This window comes from Elephas maximus, chromosome 27, assembly GCF_024166365.1.
Source record: "Elephas maximus indicus isolate mEleMax1 chromosome 27, mEleMax1 primary haplotype, whole genome shotgun sequence".
Taxonomy (NCBI): Eukaryota; Metazoa; Chordata; class Mammalia; order Proboscidea; family Elephantidae; genus Elephas; species Elephas maximus.
Window position 1 is genome coordinate 32,405,221 of NC_064845.1, and position 22,835 is coordinate 32,428,055.

Sequence of the window (22,835 nt, forward strand, 5' to 3'; positions counted from 1 at the left end):
GTAGGGAGAAGAGGAATAAAACGGCTTTGAAAAGGTATCAGGGTGTCTCCAAGGAATCAGGTAAATATAAATCTTTGTCAATCTCATGCCAGAATAAATTCTAAGTGAATTACATTCAAACGCCAGAATACAGTAAAATTAACACTAGTTAACCACTGGAAAACTGAAGGGACTTTTTATGTTTCACTATAAGGATATACACTATGCCCTTCGTATTGCAGGTCTGCGGAAATGGAGGAGAGAGGTAGGGGATACCCTGCAGTTTTAATCTGCTCTTAAACTCCTGCAGGCACCTCCCCTTTTCAAAGCGTGGTTTACAGGAGATATTCCCTCCCCACACATCCCTCTTCTGCCAGCCAAATGGTCTTCTTCAAACACACACTTTTCAAAGAACTGAGGAAGTCTGAAGAGGCTTAATTTAGACCTTGCCTTCACCCTACAGCCCAGTAACATGCAGAAAATAACTAATTTCCCTCTTGAACAGCCCCAGAAAAGCCTCAGTTCACAGCGACCCCCCCACCCCCCCCCCCCCGCCACACACACACAAAATCCTGTTTTCTTGAACAAGAATCTCAGTGTGCTGACCTAGTCCGCAGTTCACTGCAGGCATTTCCTTCCTTACAATTTACCAGTCACCAGTTAAGTGTCTCATTTAGATCTGCTCCACCAGCGCCCAGCTGCTTAGAACATTTTTACCTTTGTAACGAATCTCTGGGTCCCTTCAGCCCACTCAGAGCGCCCACCTGCGGGGAACCTGGGCCCTTCAGCCCACTCAGAGCGCCCAACTGCGGGGAACCTGGGCCCTTCAGCCCACTCAGAGCGCCCAACTGCGGGGAACCTGGGCCCTTCAGCCCACTCAGAGCGCCCACGTGCGGGGAACCTGGGTCCTGCAGCCCACTCAGAGCGCCCACCTGCGGGGAACCTGGGCCCTTCAGCCCACTGAAAGCGCCCAACTGCGGGGAACATGGGCCCTTCAGCCCACACAGAGCGCCCAACTGCGGGAAACCTGGGCCCTGCAGCCCACTCAGAGCGCCCAACTGAGGGGAACCTGGGCCCTGCAGCCCACTCAGAGCACCCAACTGCGGGGAACCTGGGCCCTTCAGCCCACTCAGAGCGCCCAACTGTGGGGAACCGGGGCCCTTCAGCCCACTCAGAGCACCCAGCTGCGGGGAACGTGGGCCCTGCAGCCCACTCAGAGCACCCAGCTGCGGGGAACGTGGGCCCTTCAGCCCACTCAGAGCGCCCAACTGAGGGGAACCTGGGCCCTGCAGCCCACTCAGAGCGCCCAACTGAGGGGAACCTGGGCCCTGCAGCCCACTCAGAGCGCCCAACTGCGGGGAACCTGGGCCCTTCAGCCCACTCAGAGCGCCCAACTGAGGGGAACCTGGGCCCTGCAGCCCACTCAGAGCGCCCAACTGAGGGGAACCTGGGCCCTTCAGCCCACTCAGAGCGCCCAACTGCGGGGAACCTGGGCCCTGCAGCCCACTCAGAGCGCCCAACTGAGGGGAACCTGGGCCCTTCAGCCCACTCAGAGCGCCCAACTGCGGGGAACCTGGGCCCTTCAGCCCACTCAGAGCGCCCAACTGCGGGGAACCTGGGCCCTTCAGCCCACTCAGAGCGCCCAACTGAGGGGAACCTGGGCCCTGCAGCCCACTCAGAGCGCCCAACTGAGGGGAACCTGGGCCCTGCAGCCCACTCAGAGCGCCCAACTGAGGGGAACCTGGGCCGAGGGCTCGCCTGCAGGTCGAGCGGCCAGAGAAGCTTCTCCGGGCGGCACTCTCCGGGTCACGCCGCCCCCACCCCGCCCGCACCAGGGAAGAGGGTCTGCGTCCACCTCAGAATCGGGGGTCTCGGGGTGGTGGAGGGGCGTGTGAACCCCGGCCCGCCCCGCCAGGCCCATCCCGCTCACCCCGCCCCGCCCCGCCCATCCCGCTCGCCCCCACCTGGCGAACGTGCGATGCGACTGGCAGCCCCGCGGCGTTGCTCACCTCGGAAGAAACGCTCCGGCTTCCTCCGACAGCTCTGGGGAAAAAAAAAAAAAAAAAAAAAAACCTGCCGTTCTCGCAGGCGCACTAGGCTCTCGCGCCTTCGCCCCTCCGGTCCACGCGCCAGACCCTCCGACCAGGCTCTGGCCCGCCCCGGCCCTGTCGGTCAGCTGCCGCGAGAGCAAATCCGCTCGCACGGGAGGCCCAGCGGCAGTCACATGGCCACAGCAGCCAATCACAAAATAGCCCTCGGCCGCCTGCTCCCAAGTCCCTGGGGGCTCAGCTGCTACAGTACAGAGAGGGTGTGAGACGTGCGCAAAAGACTGAGGATCCGTGTTCCGGGACTGATTGATTGATCATTTGCTACATCTTTTAGTTTCTAAAATCCTAATAATAGTCATCACCTGGGTACCTTGTTAAAATGCGGATTCCGATGCAGTAAGTTTGGGGTAGGGACCTGAGAGTCCCCCTTTCTAACTAGCTCCCAGGTCGTGGTGATGATGCGCCTGGTCCGAGGACCACCCTCGAGGAGCAACATTTTAAGGAAATCTGTCAGAAAGCGTCAGTTTTACACCTGCCCCATGTTATTTTCAAGTTTTGAGACCTCTTCCTCCAGTGATGCAGAGCATTCCAGTGACTGACTAAGCAGGGGGTGTCCTGGTGACGCTCATGGTTTGGGCACCTGCTGAGGGAAAAAACCCGCTAACCAAACCAACTGCTGTGGTCTCGATTTGGACTCATAGGACCCTACAGGACAGAGTAGAACTGCCCCATAGGGTTTCCAAGGTTGTAAATCTTGAGGGAAGCAGACTGCTTTGTCCCAGGAGCAGCTGGTGGACTGGAACCCCTGACCTTTCACCGCTGTGCTCTGTTTAATTCCCACACCACCCACCCTTAGACTAAGGGACAACAACCTATGCCAACTTGGGGTTGGGGTATGGAAAGCAGAAATGGAGACTGTATGATCCTTGGAAATAACAGGACTGTGTTCTGAAATATTGGGCATGTGTTTCTGAGTGGCAGCTGGGCCAGACTCTGGCATAAAGTCCCCCCTACTTTATGTAATTTACAGTCTGTCATACAACTACAAGGGCAAGTTCAGGAAGGGCACTTGGAGTATAGGAAAAACATGCGGGGACCTGATGCTTGCAGTGTAAGCTAGAGTGGTTGTACACTAACCTGCCTTAAAACCCACTGCCGTCGAGTCGATTCCGATTCATAGCGACCCTATAGGACAGGGTAGGACTGCCCTGTGGAGTTTCCAAGGAGCACCTGGTGGATTCGAACTGCTGGCCTTTTGGTTAGCAGCCATAGCAAACCTGCCTTAGAAGTCGTAAAAATTTTCCCAGATGCTCTTCTGTAATTCCAGAGTCAGGACGTCAAGAAGCCCATTGCCTCTAACATCTCTCAAACTTGACCTGAACTTAGTGTACAGACTAGCCATCTAGAAGCTTTGTGGTTCAGCATAGCCAAGCTCTTATTACCCAGTGTTGTACTGATGTGGCTCAAGAGTCTAAGTGCTAAATTCTCTAAAGCCTTCAGACCAGGTGGTGTGATATTCAACCACATTGCTTCAAGCAGTTCTCTCTCACTATTCATCAAGGGGACTAAACTGCCACTTAGAGAGAACTTCATCCTTGTCAGTGTGTCTTAGTGCTAGAAGTGAAGCCCAGTGAGTAACCTTGGACATTGTTCATCACATTGCTCACTATCAGGGCATGCATACCACAAAATTCAGAGTTTCTGGGAGCACATTAAATCAAGTATAGCACCGGTTCTGGTTATAGCAGGAATAAACAGATGTCCAAGCAAGAAAAACACATTTGAAGTCTCAAAGAAAATCTTCTTTGCTGTCTTCTAAGGTCGCTATGAGTCGGAATCAACTTGATGGCAATGCGTTTGGTTTGGGTTGGTTTTAGCATTAAACTGGAGGAGTCCTGGTGGCTCAGTGGTAAAGTGGTCAGCTGTTAACCAAAAGGTTAGTGGTTTATATCCACCAGCCGTTTCATGGGAGAAAGATGTGGTGACCTGCTTCTGTGAAGGTTACAACCTTGGGAACCCTATGGGGCAGTTCTACTCTGTCGTATAGGATCGCTATGAGTCACAATCAACTCAATGGCAATCGGTTTGATTTGGGGTTTATCATTACATCAGTGGTTCTCAAGCGTGGCTGTACAGTAAAGGTTTTTAAGGGTATAGATTTTGGGCCCCTGTGCCCAGAGATTCCGATTGGGGTGAGGCGTGGAACCTGTGTACCTATAGGTTTAAAAAGCTCCGCAGGTGATTTGCTATCCAGCATGTGTGAGAACACCTGCATAAGTTCCTAGATCAATGGAGTCATTCTTTCACAAGGAAAAGTCAGCTCTGCAACACAGAACACTAATGACATTAAGACTGTGAAAACAGGGCATTTTGCACACAATATGTGAGAATAGATAAGAAAGGCCAAAAATAACTCATAGGAAATAAATACACCAAGGACAATTCAGCGGTACAAATTGAAAAGCCAGGTCCATAACTCAGTTTCATTCCAGTTGATTAGCTAAATATTTCAAAAAGAACCTGTTATCTTTGTTAACCATGCCAAGCTGACCAGCTCTCTAGTGATATCTTCACTTCTTCTATGCCCCTCTTACCAAAAGCAAATTCCTGGTTGAATATCAGTAACAGTTATTCTCTGAGGCTTTTCCCAAAGTGTGTAACAGAGTCACCAGGGATGCTTGTTAAAATGCAGATGCCCAGGACCCACCCCAGAGCCTCTTATTACCTCTCTCATGTAACGATCCTGAAGTCAGTATTGGTTAAATGGGAGTCCAAACTGGACCTCCTGATAGAAAGCATCCACACATAGGCAAGCCCTCAAGTAAAAGACCTATGCTATTAGTTTGCCATGCTGGCTAAATAAAGGAGGGCCATTCCATTTTATAAAACTCCAGGAGATTCTCAGTTCTCTTTACTGGGATTGTATGAAGTTCTGTCATTATTATTATTATTATTTTTAATCAGGCATCGGGATGCTGTTGTTGCACAGAGTTTTTCTACGGAATGATGTGTAATGCAGTGGAGCTTGACTCGGTATTTAACTCAATTAGTGAGGTCCCCTCAGAACGCTCTGCTAACAACAGCCATCTTTTTCTAAAGTGACTTTATTTGTGACACCAAAAATAAGGAGGCCCGATGCGTGAGCCTTCAAACTAGCTTCTTTCTAGCTCTGACGCTTTAAAAAATATATTTCACACCATCCAAATGGGGGAAGAATGTTTTTTGCCTTGTAAACTTGTAGCTCTATCTACTGGGTAAAATAAGGACAGGTTTCACTGATATTTAACTAGCATGAAGAATGTGAACTTTTAACTAGGAAAAAAAATTTGTTTTTCTCTTTATCAGTGTCAACATTATAAAGAGAGGGAACAGGAAGCAAAGAGATGCTTACCTGAGGATATGAATTTGTAAAAAGACATCCAGGCCCTCATTCATTTTCTGTTTCTCGGTCTACTTGCCTCAGGTACATAACTCGACTATTCTGTCTCAGGAAATGGCTATGTTAGGATGTGATATAAACCCCGAGTGATCGCAAGCACTTTTCTTCCCCCCAGAAATTGCTGAACAAGAGATTGGGGTATATCTGAAAAGAAAAGAAAGAGATAAGATATAAACACCCCACCAATTTGCCAAGCCCCAGAAATCCGCCCATTGGTCTGTTGTGAGCAAAACCTCTGTAGACTCCTTTATAATTGCTAATTACACTTTTATCTCTCTAGCAATAAACAGCTTCTCTAAATGCAATTGATTTCATTCACAAAGACTCACAGGTTATCCCAAAATTTACCCTCTGTAACATTTTATACCTATGTGTCTGTCTTTTGGAAATGCTGGTGGCATAGAGGTTAAGTGCTATGACCGCTGACCAAAAGGTCTGCAGTTCAAATCCACCAGGAGCTCCTTGGAAACTCTATAGGGCAGTTCTGCTCTATCCTGTAGGGTTTCTATGAGTCAGAATCAACTTGACACCAAAGAGTTTTAGTTGTGTTTTAATAACTGTTGCTTTTTTTTCTTTTTTTTGTCATCCAGTGTAATCCTGTACAGATTTAGATTTAACCTAACACACAAGGCACAGCTTAGATAAAATGATTTTCTTCATGGTCTCTATAGGTTGTTACTTTTTTAAAAAATATTTCAGACTTAAGGAATGTGTAGGTAATATACGATATAGCCTTCTATAGCCCCCCCCTTCAACTCATGAAAGAAAACGTTATAAATACAGTCAAAACTCCTTGAACCACTCCCAAGAAGTTTATTTTTTAGAAGGAGAGTTCACAATAAGCAAGCTTAGCCACAAAGGAAAGAGAATGGCTTATGTAAGGAAACATCATGTTGTATACATGTAATAAACAAAATATAAATGGACAAAGTTCTTACTGAACAAAATGTTTGGAAATTCCAAACTGGTATAAGAGCATGATAACAGAGCTGGAGTTTCCACGTGGTCCAACCAACCCTTGCGTTTTACAGTTACAGATTTGGAGCTGGAAAGCAGGTCACCTTTGGAGGGCAGCACAGGTAATTAGGAGCAGACATAAGGTGAGGGATCAGATCTCATTCATTCAATAAACACACTCCATGAGCCCTGTCTTTCAGCTCATTTTGGAAGAGAAGTAAGCCATCACAATTCAAGATTAAAAAGTGTTGTATTGCAAGTGAGGCACACAGCATGGCAAGAAAGCAAATAGGACCACCACTTCTGATTGATGGAATCAGGGAAGAATTTTTACAAGAAGTAATGCCTTAACTGAATTCCAAAGAACTAGTAAGAATTTGCCAGCCAAGGGTATTCCAGGCCTGGGGAACAGGCCATATAAAAAGCACGAAAGCATGGAACACTGCGGAAGAGAAAATAGTTTAAATAGGTATGAGAGGGGAAGAGGGTGAAATGATGATTAAAAGGTGGTGGTGTTTTGGTTAGGTGCTATCAAGTCAATTATGACTCATAGTGACCCTAGGTACAACAGAAAGAACATTGCTCAGTCCTGTGTCACCCTCACAATCGTTGTTATGCTTGAGCCCACTGTTGCAGCCACTGTGTCAATCCATCTCATTGAGGGGCTTCCTCTTTCTCCCTGATATTCTACTTTACCAAGCATGATGTCCTTCAGGGACTGGTCCCTCCTGATAACATGTCCAAAATAAGCGAGACAAAGTCTCGCCATCCTTGCTTCTACGGAGCGTTCTGGCAGATTTATTCCTTCTTCTGGCAGCCTGTGGTATATTCAATATTCCTCGCCAACACCATAATTCAAAGGCATCAATTCTCCTTCGGTCTTTCTTATTCATTGTCCAGCTTTCACATATGAAGCGATTGGAAACACCATGGCTTGGGTCAGGCATACCCTAGTCCTTAAGGACTTTAAAGTGACATCTTTGCTTTTTAACACTTTAAAGAGATCTCTTGCAGCAGATTTTCCCAGTGCAATGCATCTTTTGATTTTTTGACTGCTGCTTCGGTAGACGTTGATTCTGGATCCAAGTAAAATGAAATCCTTGACAACATCAGTCTTCTCTTCCTTTATCGTGATGTTGCTTATTGGTCTACTTGTGAGGATTTTTGTTTTCTTCCTGTTGAGGTATAAATCATACTAAAGGCTGTGGTCTTCATCAGTAAGTGCTTCAAGTCCTCTCACTTTCAGCAAGCAAGGTTGTGTCATCTGTATATGACAGGATGTTAATGAGTCTTCCTCCAGTACTGATTCCCTGTTCTTCTTCGTATAGTCCAGCTTCTCAGATTATTTACTTAGCATACAGATTAAATAAATATGGTGAAAGGATACAACCCTGACACACACCTTTCTTGATTTTTAATCATGCAGTATCCACTTGTACTGTTCTAAAGACTGCCTCTTGCTTTATGTACAGGTTTCTCATGAGCACGATTAAGTGTTCTGGAATGCCCACTCTTGCCAATGTTACCCATAAATTGTTGTGATCCACACAGTCTAATGCCTTTGCATAGTCAATAAAATACAGGTAAATGTTGTTCTAGTATTTTCTGCTTTCAGCCAAGATCCATCTGACATCATTCCACATCCCCTTCTGAATCCAGTTTGAATTTCTGGCAGCTCCCTGGCAATGTAGAGCTGCAACCATTTTTGAGGTATCTTCAGGAAAATTTTACTTATTACACTATTGATGATATTGTTCAATAATTTCTGCATTCTCTTGGATCACCTTTCTTTGGAATGGGCATGAATATGGATCTCTTCCAGTCGGTTGGCCAGGTAGCTGTTGCCAAATTTCTTGGTATAAATGAGTGGGTGCTTCCAGCATTGTATCTGCTTGTTGAAACATTTCTATTGATTTCCCCACAACTCCTGGAGCCTTGTTTTTCACCAGTGCCTTCAGTGCAGCTTGGACATCTTCCTTCTCATATGCTACCTCCTGAAATGGTTGAATTTTGACAGTTATTTTTGGCACAGCGACTCTGTGTATTCCTTTCATCATCTTTCGATGCTACCTGCTTGTTCAGTTTTTTACCTGTAGAATGCTTCAATATTGCACCTTGAGGCTTCAATTTTTTCTTCAATTCTTTCACCTTGAGAAGTGCCGAGCTTATTCTTCCCTTTTGGTTTTCTAACTCCAGGTCTTGCACATTTCATTATAAACTTTATGTCTCCTTGGATGCCATTTGAAATCTTCTGTTCAGCTCTTTTACTCATCATTTCTTCCATTTGCTTTAGCTACACTATGTTCATGAGTAAGTTTCAGAGTCTCTTCTGACATCCATTTTGGTCTTTTTTTTTTTTTTTTTTTTTTGTCTTTTTAAGGACCTTTTGCTGTCTTCATGTATGATGTGCTTTATGCTTGATCCTACAACTTATCGGCTCTTCATTCATTAGTGTTCAGTGCATCAAATCTGTTCTGGAGATGGTCTCTAAATTCAGTTTGGATATACTCAAGGTTGTACTTTGGCTCTTGTGGACTTGTTTTAATTTTCTTCACCTTCAGCTTGAACTTGCATATGAGTAATTGATGGCCTGCTCTGCAGTCAGCCCCAACCTTGTTCTGACTGACGATACTGAATGTCTCAGCTGTCTCCACATATGTAGATTGCAGATATGTCGATTTTATTCCTTTGTATTCTATCTGACAAGGTCTACGTGTGTAGTCATCATTTATGTTGCTGAGAAAAGGTATTTGCAATGAATAGTTTACTGGTCTTGCAAAATTCTACCATGCAATCTCCCACATAGTTTCTATCAGCAAAGCCATATTTTTCAACTACTAATCCAAAATTTTTTTTTTTAATCCTTCATGTGTGTTTCCAACTTTCTCCTTCCAATCACCAGTAATTACCAATGCATCTTGATTGCATATTTGATCAATTTCAGGGTGCAGAATTGGTAAAAATCTTCAATTTCTTCATCTCTGTCATTAGTGGTTGGTGTGTAAATTTGAATAATAGTTCCATTAACTGATCTTCCTTGTTGCAGTTGTTGTACTTAGGCACTGTCGAGTCAGTTCCAACTCATACCAACCCTATGCACAACAGAACGAAACACTGCCTGGTCCTAAGCATCCTTAACAATCATTGTTATGCTTGAGCTCATTGTTGCAGCCACTGTGTCAATCCACCTTGCTGAGGGTCTTCCTCTTTTCTGCTGACACTGTACTCTGCCAAGCATGAGGCCCTTCTCCAGGGACTGATCCCTCCTGACAACATGTCCAAAGTATGTAAGATGCAGTCTCGCCATCCTTGCTTCTAAGGAGCATTCTGGCTGTACGTCTTCCAAGACAGATTTGTTCATTCTTTTGGCAGTCTGCGGTATATTCAATATTCTTCACCAACGCCACAATTCGAAGGCATCAATTCTACTTCGGTCTTCCTTATTCTTTGTCCAGCTTTCACATGCATATGATGCGATTGAAAATACCATGGCTTGGGTCAGGCGCATCTTAGTCTTCAAGGTGACACCTTTGCTTTTGAACAACTGAAAGACATCCCTTGCAGCACATTTACCCAATTCAATGCGTCTTTTGATTTCCTGACCGCTGCTTCCATGGCTTTTGATTGTGGATTCAAGTAAAATGAAATCCTTGACAACTTCAATCTTTTCTCTGTTTATCATGATATTGCTCATTGGACCAGTTCTGAGGATTGTTTTTCTTTATGTTGAGGTGCAATCCATACTGAAGGCTGTGGTCTTTGATCTTTATTAGTAAGTGCTTCAAGTCCTCTTCACTTTCAGCAAACCAGGTTGTGTCATCTGCATTACGCAGGTTGTTAATGAGCCTTCCTCCAATCCTGATGCCCTGTTCATCTTCATATAGTCCACGTTCTAGTATTATTTGCGCAGTGTACAGATTGAATAGGCATGATGAAAGAATACAACCCTGACACACACCTTTCCTGACTTTAAACCAATCAGTATCCACTTGTTCTGTCTGAACAACTGCCTCTTGATCTATGTAAAGATTCCTCATGAGCACAATTAAGTGCTCGGGAATTCCCATTCTTCGCAATGTTATCCATAATTTGTTATGATCCACACAGTCGAATGCCTTTGCATAGTCAATAAAACACAGGTAAACATCCTTCTTGTATTCTCTGCTTTCAGCCAGGATCCATCTGCCATCAGCAATGATATTCCTGGTTCTACGTCCTTTTCTGAAACCGGCCGGAATTTCTGGCAGTTCCCTGTTGATGTACTGCTACAGCTGTTTTTGAATGATCTTCAGCAAAATTATGCTTGTGTGTGATATTAATGATATTGTTCTATAATTTCCACATTCGGTTCGATCACCTTTCTTGGGAATAGGCATAAATATGGATCTCTTCCAATCCGTTGGCCAGGAAGCTGTCTTCCATATTTCTTGGCATAGATGAGTGAGCACCTCCACCGCTACATCTGTTTGTTGAAACATCTCAATTGATATTCCATCAATTCCTGGAGCCTTGTTTTTCGCCAATGACTTCAGAGCAGCTTGGACTTCTTCCTTCAGTACCATCGGTTCCTGATATATGCCACCTCTTGAAATAGTTGAATATCGCCTAATTCTTTTTGGTATAATGACTCTGTGTGTTCCTTCCATCTTCTTTTGATGTTTCCTGCGTCGTTTAATATTTTCCCCATGGAATCCTTCACTGTTGCAACTCGAGGCTTGAATTTTTTCTTCAGTTCTTTCAGCTTGAGAAACACCGAGCGTGTTCTTCCCTTTTGGTTTTCCATCTCCAGCTCTTTGCACATGTTCTTATAATACTTTACTTTGTCTTCTCAAGAGCCCCTTTGAAATCTTCTGTTCAGTTCTTTTACTTCATCAATTCTTCCTTTTGCTTTAGCTGCTCGACGCTCAAGAGTGAGTTTCAGAGTCTCCTCTGACATCCACCTTGGCCTTTTCTTTCTTTTCTGTTTTCTCAGTGACCTCTTGCTTTCTCCATGGTTGATGTCCTTGATGTCATTCCACAACTCGTCTGGTCTTTGGTCACTAGTGTTCAATGCATCAAATCTATTCTTGAGATGGTCTCTCATTTCAGGTGGGATATACTCAAGGTTATATTTTAGCTCTCGTGGACTTGCTCTGATTTTCTTCAGTTTTAGCTTGAACTTACATATCAGCAATCGATGGTCTGTTTCACAGTCGTCCCCCGGCCTTGTTCTGACTGAAGGTATTGAGCTTTTCCATCTTCTCTTTCCGCAGATGTAGTCAATTTGATTTCTGTGTGTTTCATCTGGTGAGGTCCATGTGTATAGTCACCGTTTATGTTGGTGAAAGAAGGTATTTGGAATGAAGAGGCCGTTGGTCTTGCAAAATTCTATCATTTGATCTCTGGCATTGTTTCTATCACCAAGGCCATATTTTCCAAAAACTGATCCTTCTTCCTTGTTTCCAACTTTCGCATTCCAATCGCCAGTAATAATGCATCTTGATTTCATGTTCGATCAATTTCAGACTGCAGCAGCTGATAAAAATCTTCTATTTCTTCATCTTTGGCCCTAGTGGTTGGTGCATAAATTTGAATAATAGTCGTATTAACTGGTCTTCCTTGTAGGCATATGGATATTATCCTATCACTGACAGCATTGTACTTCAGGATAGATCTTGAAATGTTCTTTTTGACGAAGAATGCAACACTATTCCTCTTCGAGTTATCATTCCCAGCATAGACTATATGATTGTCTGATTCAAAATGGCCAATACCAGTCCATTTCAGCTCACTAATGCCTAGTATATTGATGTTTGTGCATTCCATTTCATTTTTGACGATTTCCAATTTTCCTAGATTCGTACTTCATACATTCCAGGTTCCAATTATTAATGGATGTTTTCCCCACATGTGTTTCAATTTGTCGTACTATGGGGGCTTGTGTGTTGCTGTGATGCTGGAAACTATGCTACCAGTATTCAGATACCAGCAAGGTCACCCACGGAGGACAGGTTTCAGCTGAGCTTCCAGACTAAGACAGAGTAGGAAGAAGGATCCGGCAGTCTTCTTCTGAAAAGCATTAGCCAGTGAAAACCTTATGAATAGCAGCAGAACATTGATACAGTGCTGGAAAATGAGCCCCCCCTTATGAATAGCAGCAGAACATTGTCTGATATAGTGCTGGAAAATGAGCCCCCCCACCCCCAGTCAAAAGATGACTGGGGAAGATCTGACTCCTCAAAGTAGATTTGACCTTAGTGATGTGGATGGAGTAAAGCTTTCGCGGCCTTCATTTGCTGATGTGGCACGACTCAAAATGAGAGGAAACAGCTGCAAACATCCATCAATAGGCTGGAGTACCACACCCAAATGAGGGGTACATTGCTTCCAAAATACAAAGACGTACAGCAGGGGTTGTGCCTCCTTTTCAGTTGTAGAAGGGGCCAGATACATCAACTTATCCTTGACTTTACAAGGAACATCTTGACATGACCACACCACTGGAGCCCTAGAAAGTTTACTGAGGTGGAAGACATCTGAATTTTTTTGGAATAATTCCCACCCTGTAGCAATATTCTACCAATAACTGTAGAGTCATTGATATGTCTTTCTTACTAAGTCCATTCAGCAGAATGTCATCAATGTGATGGGCCAGCGTGACATATTGTGGAAGGAAAGGGCGATTAAGGTCACTGTGAATTAAATTATGACACCGGGCTAGAGAGTTGACATACCTCTGAGATAAGACAGTGAAGGTGTACTGCTGACCTTGCCAGCTGAAGGTAAACTGCTTCTGGTGGTCCCTCAAAACAGGGATGGAGAAAAACACATTGGCCAGATTAATGGCTGCATACCCCAGGAAATGTATTAATTTGCAGGCCACATTCCCAAGGAAACGCCTCTTCCAACTGATTGCTCATATCAGATCATAAAATGGAGTATGCTTACATAATGTCTGCCAAAACCCTGAGAATCATGGCCTACCCAAGTTGACACATAACATTAATCAACACAGTGGTGATGAAAATGTTCTGAAGTAGATGCTGGTGACGGTGAATAGGATTGTGAAAGTACATAAAGCCACTGTATTACACACTCACAGGCTATTAAAACAAAACTTTATTTAATGAGAAATCTACCAGTTAAAATACTATAAACTATACAGAATAAATTCAGCTGGAAAAATACTAAAACAAAACTAAATAGTACCTACTGAGGTGAGGAGAAGTAAGGGTCTGCTTCTGGAGTGGATGTTCCCTGGCTGTCAATAAGGAGCTGCTGTGGAGGAGGTGTGGCAACTAGCTCAGCCTCTGGTGCCCCAGACTGAGCTGGAGATGGGGCTCCAGTGTTGGAACAGAAGCTGGATCAATATTAGATGTTCATCTGGGAGGCAGCTGGAAGTGGCCCAGGATGGAAATCCACCCCTCCAGCTGGCCCTTCATCTGCTGTTGGTGATGAAGCTGGAGAAGGAAGACCTGTGGCTCCAACAAGTTCCAGTGTTGGTGCAGGATCAGAATGGACATCAGCCGGTGGTATGGAAGCTGGTTCTGCAGGTGGCCAAGGATACGAATCCAATGCTCCAGCTGGCTCTTTGTCTAGTACCACTGCTGGAGCTCTGAGGAGCTCCAGTGTTGGTGCAGGAACGGGATCAACATCAGCAGGTGATAGAGGAATCATTTCTGGAGGTTGTGCAGGGTTGGAATCCAGCTCATCCAGCCAGCTGTTCTCCTGGTACCCAGGCCAGACCTGAAGATGAAGGGTGGTGGGCTACAGCGAGCTCTGTTGTTGTTGTAGCAGCAGGAGTAGGGATGACATCAGCCGGTGGTCCAGGAGGCAGTTCTGGATGTAGCCCAGGATAAGAATCAGAACTTCCAGCCAGCTGTCCATCTGGTACCAGTGATGCAGCTGGTGATGGTGCTCTATGGAGGTCCAGTGTTAGTCCAGGAGCATGATCAACTCCACCAGGTGGTCCAGGAGCCCATTATGGTGTTGGCCGAGGAAGAGAATCCGATCTTCCAGCAAGCTCTCTGCCTGCTCAACTTGGTGATGGAGGACCTGTTGTTGTACCCGGCTCCAACGTTGCTGCAAGGACAGAATATAACGCAGGAATTGGTCCTGGATTCTGTTCTGGAAGTCGCCCAGCGTAAAAATCCAGCTCTCCATCTCTTGGCAGTGCTGGAGCTGCTGATGCTCTATTGAGCTTCGGTGTCGATTCAGGACCAGGATCTCCATCACCAGGTTGTCCAGTGTCTCACTCTCTAGGTGGTCCAGGTTAAGAATCCGAACGTCCATCGGGCTATTCCTCTGCTGCCACAGCTGAAGCTGGTCATGGAACAGCTGTTGCTCTACAGAGCTCCTGTGTTGGAGGAGGAGCAGAATCGACATGAGTTGGTGGTCCAGGTTCCGGTTCTGGAAGAACCCCAGGATGGGAATCCACCTCTCCATCCAGTTGTCCATCGGATGCTGGTGATGGAGCTGGAGGAGGGCCTGGGCTACATCGAGCTCTGGTATTGGAGCAGGAGCAGGATTGACAGTAGCCAGTGGTCCAGGAGCCAGCTCTGAAGGTGTCCCAGGATAAGACTCTGACCCTCCAGCTGGCCCTCCATCTGGTGCCAGTGCAGGCGCTGGTGATGAAATACCTGGTGTGGTATGGAGCTCCGCTGTTGCATCAGAAGCAGGACTGACATCAGCCAGTGATCCAGGAGCCAGTTCTGGAGGTGACCCTGGCTGGGAATCCACCCCTCCAGCTGGCTCTCTATCTGGTGCCGGTGCTGGAGCTGACGATATAATAGGTGGTGTGCTGTGGAGCTCCGGTGCCAATACAGGAGCAGAATATACCCCAGAACATGGTGCAGGAGCCAGTTCCTGGGGCAAAGATGGATCTTGAGCTACTTTTACAACTGGCCCTGGCCTTGGCTCTGGAGCTGCAAGAAGAGAAATGTTCACCAATATGACTGCTTTTCCTCATGCCTTTCCGATGATGAAAAACATCTCACGGCCATCAAGAGAAGCCCATTCCCAAGATTTCCACCCCAGAAAGACTTCCCAGACCATGGTCCACCAGAGGAGGGTCTGAGGTTACTCTGCGCTATAGGCCAACCCCAGCCTCTGGGGGTCTTCCCGTGTCCCCCTCACAAGCTCACATGCAAGCATGCCCAGTCCTCCTCACCCTCTGGCTGTGGCTTAGTGACCTCCATTTGATCCAGCTGGGCCAAGAGAAGCTGGGCATGGCGCTCCAGATGTGAGCCTGGCATGTTCACCTGCACATACTCCACCACGAGCTTTAGGCAGGGGAAGTATGGGGGCTGATCGAAATCCTCCAAGTATTCCTTCAGCCATGTGTCCAGGATAAAAGAGATGGCGCTGGGGGTGGGTGGTGAAGAGCAGGGTCAGAAGCATTGCTTTCCTGCCACACTTCCCTCCCAGGGCTCCCCTGCAAAGAGCCCTGTGTCTGCCCGTCGTTCCAAAGGTCAGCACCACCCTGCATCACACCCTCTGGCTATCCTGGCAGTAGCAGGCCTGGTCACTGAGCAGAGGGCTAGCACACAGCCTCCATCCCAGGGAGCTCCCCATCAATGGTCTGAACAACTCTCCCTCCTCGGAAAGCCTGAATTACATCCCTTTCTCTCCTCTGGCCCTCTCCCCACTGGACAGTAACCCTCTAAGGGCACAGAGATGTGTGTCTGCATGTTCATCTCACAGCCTGGCACACAGTAGTGCTCTAGGATTATCTGATGCTGGGCAACATATGGAGGCTGTCCCCTGCCCCAGCTGCCCAGGCCATAGGGCCCCTCCTCTGGAGATTGTGCACCAGCATGCTGCCTGATTCTCTGCATGCATGTGATGGTCTTTTCTCCCATGGACGCTATTCTCCCCTGGGACAGGGGCCCCACATGCAGCTGAGCACCCACGACTGGGGAGTGAGATTCAGGAGCAGATTTCTCTCCCTCCCACCCCACACCTCCTATTTTGGGCCCCCAATAGGGGAGGGGGCAAGTGGAAATGTGAGGGGACTGTGGGGGGATGGGTTCTCTCAGAGGCCTCTCTGAGCCCCCAGCCTCCCCTCTGCTCCCCAGGACGCCCAGGTTCCACCCTCAGCTCTGTATGACTGCTTATGTCTTGCAGGGGGCGCTCCTAAACTCATTCCTCTAGTGGAATCTAGATGTATGGGGTGCAGTGTCTGCCCAGCCCCAATCCAGACACAGGCCCCGTACAGCCTCCACCCTTCTGTATAGACAGGAGCCCCTCTTTCTCCACCCAAAGTCCACTCACCCATTCAGCTGCTCCTGGGGTTCACCGTCCTGGGCAGAAGAGGGGTGATTACATCCATACCTAGAGGTGGCGTGAGGGTGTCACATCTAATGCACTGTGGACACTATCTGCTTAAGGTATCTGGTGTTCCTGTCTGACTGCCCGACTAGAATGGAGGCTGAGGAGGGCAGGGCTTTCTATGTGCTTCATCTACTGAACGATGCTAAGTGCCTAGAACAGTGTCTGCAACAGTAGGGGCTTCATGGCTAACTGGTGAAGGAGTGAACCCAATCAGCACCTTCCCAGGTATCTGAGAGTCTTAGTACCCCTCTACTAGCCTCCAGGGATCCTTATTCTGGCTATACCAAGGTCAAGGACCCACTAAAAAGAATCTCAACCCCCCTTTACGAATGGGAAATAGGTTTGCTCAAGGGCACACGGTCACTGAGGGCTGAGCCAGACAGCTTCTTCATGGGTGAGAAGAAAATAATGAATGTGAACATCCCAGCCCTTCCAACACCCTTTACCAAAGAGCTGGCCTCTGATACACACTTCCCATGGCTTGTCCCACAGGGTCCTGATAGTAATTCTAGCTGATTTGTCCTTTACCACCCCATTTGTCAGTGGAGCAAACAGGCTCTGAGTGGTGAAGTGACATTCTCCAGACTCACAGCTGGTAGGGGGCAGAGTCTCCACTGGCCTGTGGAAGGCAGGCGCTCACCTTTGGAGCAGCTGCTCTAGGACTTGCTCGGTGGTGGCATAGGTTCTGTAGGTTCCAAGGAAGATTTCGATGTAGGAGAAGTCACCCTTTAGGAAGGCGGGCACCAAGTTCTCCACCAGCTTCTCCAGTGAGCCTGCCTTGAAAGTTTTCATCACCCAGGCCTCATCCAGGTCCTCTTCAGAACCACAGACACACTGGGGGGGGGGGACAGAGGAGGGACATAGTGTCAGAGGCAGCCCCATGAACCACCAGGAGGGTTGGGGCCTGGAGCTCAGCCCAGGCACTCCCTCTCCTTCAGTGACCTGTGGCAGGAGGTGGGACACGAGTGCCTTCAGCAGCAAACAGGCCTCGGCTTTCCAAGTAGGATTGGAGGTGGGGGATGATTACAGACATTAGGAACCTGAAGGGATTTTGTTAACTAAGTAACAATGGCATCTCCCTGGAGGAAGAGCAGTATCCCAGTGAGTCCTCACAGAACACCCCATTCCACAGATGAGAAAACAGAGGCTTGGTGACGTCTAGTGTCTGCTCGAAGTCACCTAGTCAGTGCCCTGAACCGTCCGATGCTAGGGCTCTGTGATGTTCGCTTTGTGCTACATGAGGCCTGTTCTGCTCCTGACTTAGAGGGGAATGTCTGGTGCAAGATAACCCTTTCCCAGCTGGAGACAGTGCACAGAGCAGACACGCCCATGAGATAAGCAAGACATGGATTTTTCTTTCTGTACATTAAAGGGGGCTTTGAGAACCTGAAGCTGTGGAGCACCCAGATCCAGCCATGGGTGAGAGCTTGGAGATCCTGGGGTGGGAGAAAGACCTCCACAGAACTGAGGGTCTGAACAAATGACTCAGGAAGAGTGAATCCGAATGGCCAGTAAAGGAGTGAGGGGGGCTCCGCTTCCCAGGGCCAACAAACACCTCAAAGCCACCCTGCAGTTCCATTGGCCACCCTGACAGCAGATTGGCAAAATGGAAAAGAACTCTAATACCCAGAACTGGCTCGATGCAGGGACATGGCCACTGCCATAGACTACTGGGCCACAGGACTGGGAACGCTGTCTTGGGAAGGAGCCTGGCTCTAGTGATCCTAACTTGAAATGTGCACATCCTTCCCCTAGCATGCCACTCCTAGGAGTCTGTCCTTGGTGGGTCACTGTGTGAGGACACACATAAGCATTCCTGCAGCCCTGCTGAAAGGGCGGCAGAAGGAAATCAGTCCAGGGCCAGCAGCAGTGAGAGGCTCAGTCACTGTGGGGACAGGCCCCCCTTCTGGAACATTCCGCAGTGAGGACACAGTTCGTGAACTGGAGGGGTCACGTGATGTGTTCCTCGAGCTTGCAGGTGGCAGAAAAAGATGTTTCATAGCCTGAGCCCTGCGCTTCAGGGTAAAAGAAGCCTGCTAAGCGTGACGATGTGTGAGGCTGGGAGAAGGTGTGGAAGGACAGTCCAGCCGACTGCTGCCCAGGGCCCTGGGATTGGAAGGTAAACACTAAAACAGCAGCAACACGCAAAAAGACGCATGGGCTGATGTGAAGCGACAGCACTATGAAAAACCCCTTTCTGATATTCCTACAAATATGGGAAAAGAGGCTTTGTAGCTGGCCAGGGCAGGGAGGGCAGTGGCAGGGGCCTGGGGGGACAGGAAAGGTTGGTGGTCAATTTCATTGAGAGGGGACCGGGGGCCCTCGAGAGGGAAAGTCCTGGGAGGGAACTGGTGGTCTCCAGGACGGTGTCTGGGCCCCGGGCGCCCCCTGGTCATCTAGGGTCCCACCCGGGGACCTACTCCCCTCACCTGCACTTACCCTGAGCCTACACCAGCCCTTCCTGGACCCCGAGTGGATGATGCCATTCTCCTTTTCCTTGGGGATCTTCTTCGCCGGGCTCTGGAGAAACAGTGCTGGCAGTGGCCCGGGAGGCATCAAGGGCCCCTCTGTGCCACCTCCTTCACGTTCTGCCCCTTTGGGTCCTCGTGACCCTGGGCCTCAGAGGAGCTCCCAGTTTCCCATCTGTCACCATGTGATGAGCGGGTCGGCCTGCGGGCTGCACCACCCAGCCCCAGCCAAGCCCACGGATAGAAAAATCAAGCTCTGAGTATTGCAGCAGGATCTGGGAGAAGCTGGGCTGGCGCAGGGTCAGCACTGGCCCAGGCAATGCCAGTAGTTAGGACTGCGATTTGATTGCCCCACTCAAGGCGAGCCGTATCTCAGAGAAGGCCCAGGTGAGAGTGCTGACTCAGACTGTGACCCCGACAGTCCCTCCCTAAAGCCCTGGTCTGAACTGGGACCTCTGGGCAGACTTAGGTTGCAGAGTTCTATGTGATCAGCGGGGTTGGGGCAGGGACGTAAAGGAGGTCTCTGCCTTGGTGCTCCAGCTCCCAGTCTCCAAGGCACCCAACCTGATGGACTAGGCCCGGCCACCACCCCATTCCATGTCAGACCCAGCCCCATGAACCCAGTGACGGTGAGGGGCTGTGGGCCTGGAGCTTGGGGTTGCCCTCAAGCAACAGCACCATTTTCATCATCCTCATCCTCACCTCTCCCCTCCCAAATCTCCCCAGATCACATGGCCCTCCTTCTCTGACTCCCACCCACCTTTCTCCCAAATGGACCCTGCCTCAGCCAACAACTTTCTGTCTCAGCGGTTCTGTCCTCATTTCCTCCCTGCCCCTGTTACCAGGGACCCCATGAGGACAAGGGTCGACATGGCCTGGGGGCTGGTATAACCTGGGGTGGGATGTGAGGCCACCCAGGTGGGATCACAGTGGTGGACTGGCTTGGATTGGCAGCTCTGGCCACCCTGTGTTACCTTCGATTTCCTTTTGGAAAGTGGCCGGAGCTGTCGGGGGTGGGATATGAGACCTTGTCTCAGCCTTTGGGACAGGGTCGAACTCCTGGATTTCTCAAGCTTCGGTACAAAAGAGGATGAGAAACAACAAGAAAACATGTTCTCAGCTCGAGTGTCTCCACTCAAGTGAGCTGGGTAGGGGGCCTTGTTTTGCATGCGGGTGCCTAGTTACCAGGGTTCCAAGTTCTATGTACTCTGTTGACAAGGAAGTGAAGCCATGTCCTGGGTCCCCTTACCTGGGCCCGACCTCAGATGAGACCTCCCAAAAGTCTCCGCTGGGCTGCCTAATGCTCACCTCTCCCCATGCCATCTCCATAACTGTACACAGTGACACCAACACAGCCCTCTCTCCTCAGCCCACGGAACCCGGGGAAGGCTTGGGTGCAGCAAACAGCTGGGTTCAGACACAGCTCATCCCTCTTAACCAGTCTGCAACCCTATACAAGTCTTTGTGCTTCCCAGAGCCTCCCTGGTCCCCCACCCTTACAGTGAGGATCATTCTAGCATCTTCTTCTTAGGGACGTCAGCAAGTGTATGTGAGATAAGAACCTGTTGGCTGACGTTGCATGTAGCTAATTAGGGGCAGATTATCCAGTAGGCAAGGTAAGCACAGGGCTTACCTGCTTACCAGGCCATCTATAGTGAACATTTTCATATTTTGTCACCACATCAAAGTCTCTGCTTCTAGGTATGGCTGGCATCTGTTTCTCTCAACCCCACAGCACCTTCCTACAGAATCAAAGCCTCTTTTCAAATTGACAATCCCTGATGGGGGCAGATAACCCAGTAAGCAAGGTAAGCACAAGTTTACTTGTGCTTAATTACTAATCTGTAGTGAACAATTTCACATGGGTTTCACCACATCAAAATGTGGTGTTGACAATGCTTACCTTGCCTTTTGGAATATCTGCCCCTGTAGCTAATGCACAAACTCAGAGGCTCAAGAATTTCAAGCAGGAGTGGGAAGCAGCACGCATGGTGGACACCTTCAAGCAGGGCTGGGTTCTGGTGGTGTGATCTTGGGAAAGTCAGTTCCCCTCTTGGCCTAACTGCACTAGTACCACTTACATCTTCTATTTTTTAAGTGAAGAAAACAAAAATATTTGATGCACACATACAGGGAAGAAATACTCATAACAATTATAGTCCTCATCTCTTCAGCTGATCACGTGGTCATAACCGGTATTTAAAACTACCTTCTTCTACCACCACTTCTGCATTCCCTTTACTCTCCGCAAGCACCTCAACTGGCATGGTTCTTTGCCTGGTGGGGCGACCCATACCTTCTGGGCCATTAGCAATCATGTCAGAATTGAGTTCCTGTAGTTTTCCATTGCCTTTAATCACAGGGCATGGTAGTACTACGAGACGTCCTCAGGGATCTTCTGTGTCCCAGAAATCCTCTTCTTTACTTTTATCATGCAATATCACTCTGATTTCCCCTTGGTAATCAGGATCAATCACATGAGCCAATATGGTAACCCCTTTCTTTGCCTGTTGATCCAGAGGCACGAGGAGCCCAAAGTGGCTAGTGGCATTCTTTTTTTTTTTTTTAATTAATTTTTATTAAGCTTCAAGTGAACATTTACCATTCCAATCAGTCTGTCCCATGTAGGTTTACATACATCTTACTCCCTTCTCCCACTTGCTCTCCCCCTATTAAGTCAACCCTTTCAGTCTCTCGTTTCGTGCCAATTTTGCCATCTTCCCTCTCTCTCTATCTTCCCATCCCCCCTCCAGTCAAGAGTTGCCAACACACTCTCCAGTGTCCACCTGATTTAATTAGCTCACTCTTCATCAGCATCTCTCTCCCCCCCACTGACCAGTCCTTTTCATGCCTGATGATTTGTCTTCGGGGATGGTTCCTGTCCTGTGCCATCAGAAGTTCTGGCGAGCATTGTCTCTGGGATTCCTCTAGTCGCAGTCATACCATTAGGTATGGTCTTTTCATGAGAATTTGGGGTCTGTATCCCATTGGTCTCCTGCTCCCTCAGGAGTTGTTTGTTGTGCTCCCTGACAGGGCAGACATCGACTGTGGCCGGGCACCAACTAGTTCTTCTGGTCTCAGGATAATGTAGGTCTCTGGTTCATGTGGCCCTTTCTGTCTCTTGGGTTCTTAGTTGTCGTGTGACCTTGGTGTTCTTCCTTTGCCTTTGCTCCAGGTGGGTTGAGACCAATTGATGTATCTTAGATGGCCGCTTGTTGGTATTTAGGACCCCAGGCACCACAATTCAAAGTGGGATGTAGAATGTTTTCATAATAGAATTATTTTGCCAATTGACTTAGAAGTCCCCTCAAACCAAGTTCCCCAGACCCCAGCCCCTGCTCCGCTGACCTTTGAAGCTTTCATTTTATCCTGGAAACCTCTTTGCTTTTAGTCCAGTCCAATTAGGCTGACCTTCCTTATATTGAGTGTTGTCTTTCCCTTCACCCAAAGCAGATTGATCAATAAAAAGCCCTCTCCCTCCCTCCCTCCCTCCTCCCTTTGTAACCACAAAAGTATGTGTTCTTCTCCGTTTTTTCTATTTCTCAAGATCTTATGAGTGGTCTTATACAATATTTGTCCTTTTGCAACTGACTCATTTCGCTCAGCATAATGCCTTCCAGATTCCTCCACGTT

The 22,835-nt window shown here is 48.0% G+C and overlaps 1 protein-coding gene across 1 annotated transcript in view; it reads right to left on the reverse strand.

Moving 5' to 3' along the window:
• Nucleotides 1-201: 201 nt before the first annotated feature.
• LOC126068263 (collagen alpha-2(IV) chain-like) overlaps nucleotides 202-22,835 on the reverse strand; it is a 354,250-nt gene continuing 331,616 nt past the window's right edge. The window contains exons 6-7 of the mRNA XM_049870704.1: nucleotides 697-880; nucleotides 202-223 (exon numbers count right to left, since the gene is read on the reverse strand). Of these exons, the coding sequence (XP_049726661.1) occupies nucleotides 202-223; nucleotides 697-880 (206 nt within the window). The remainder of the gene's footprint in view (nucleotides 224-696; nucleotides 881-22,835) is intronic.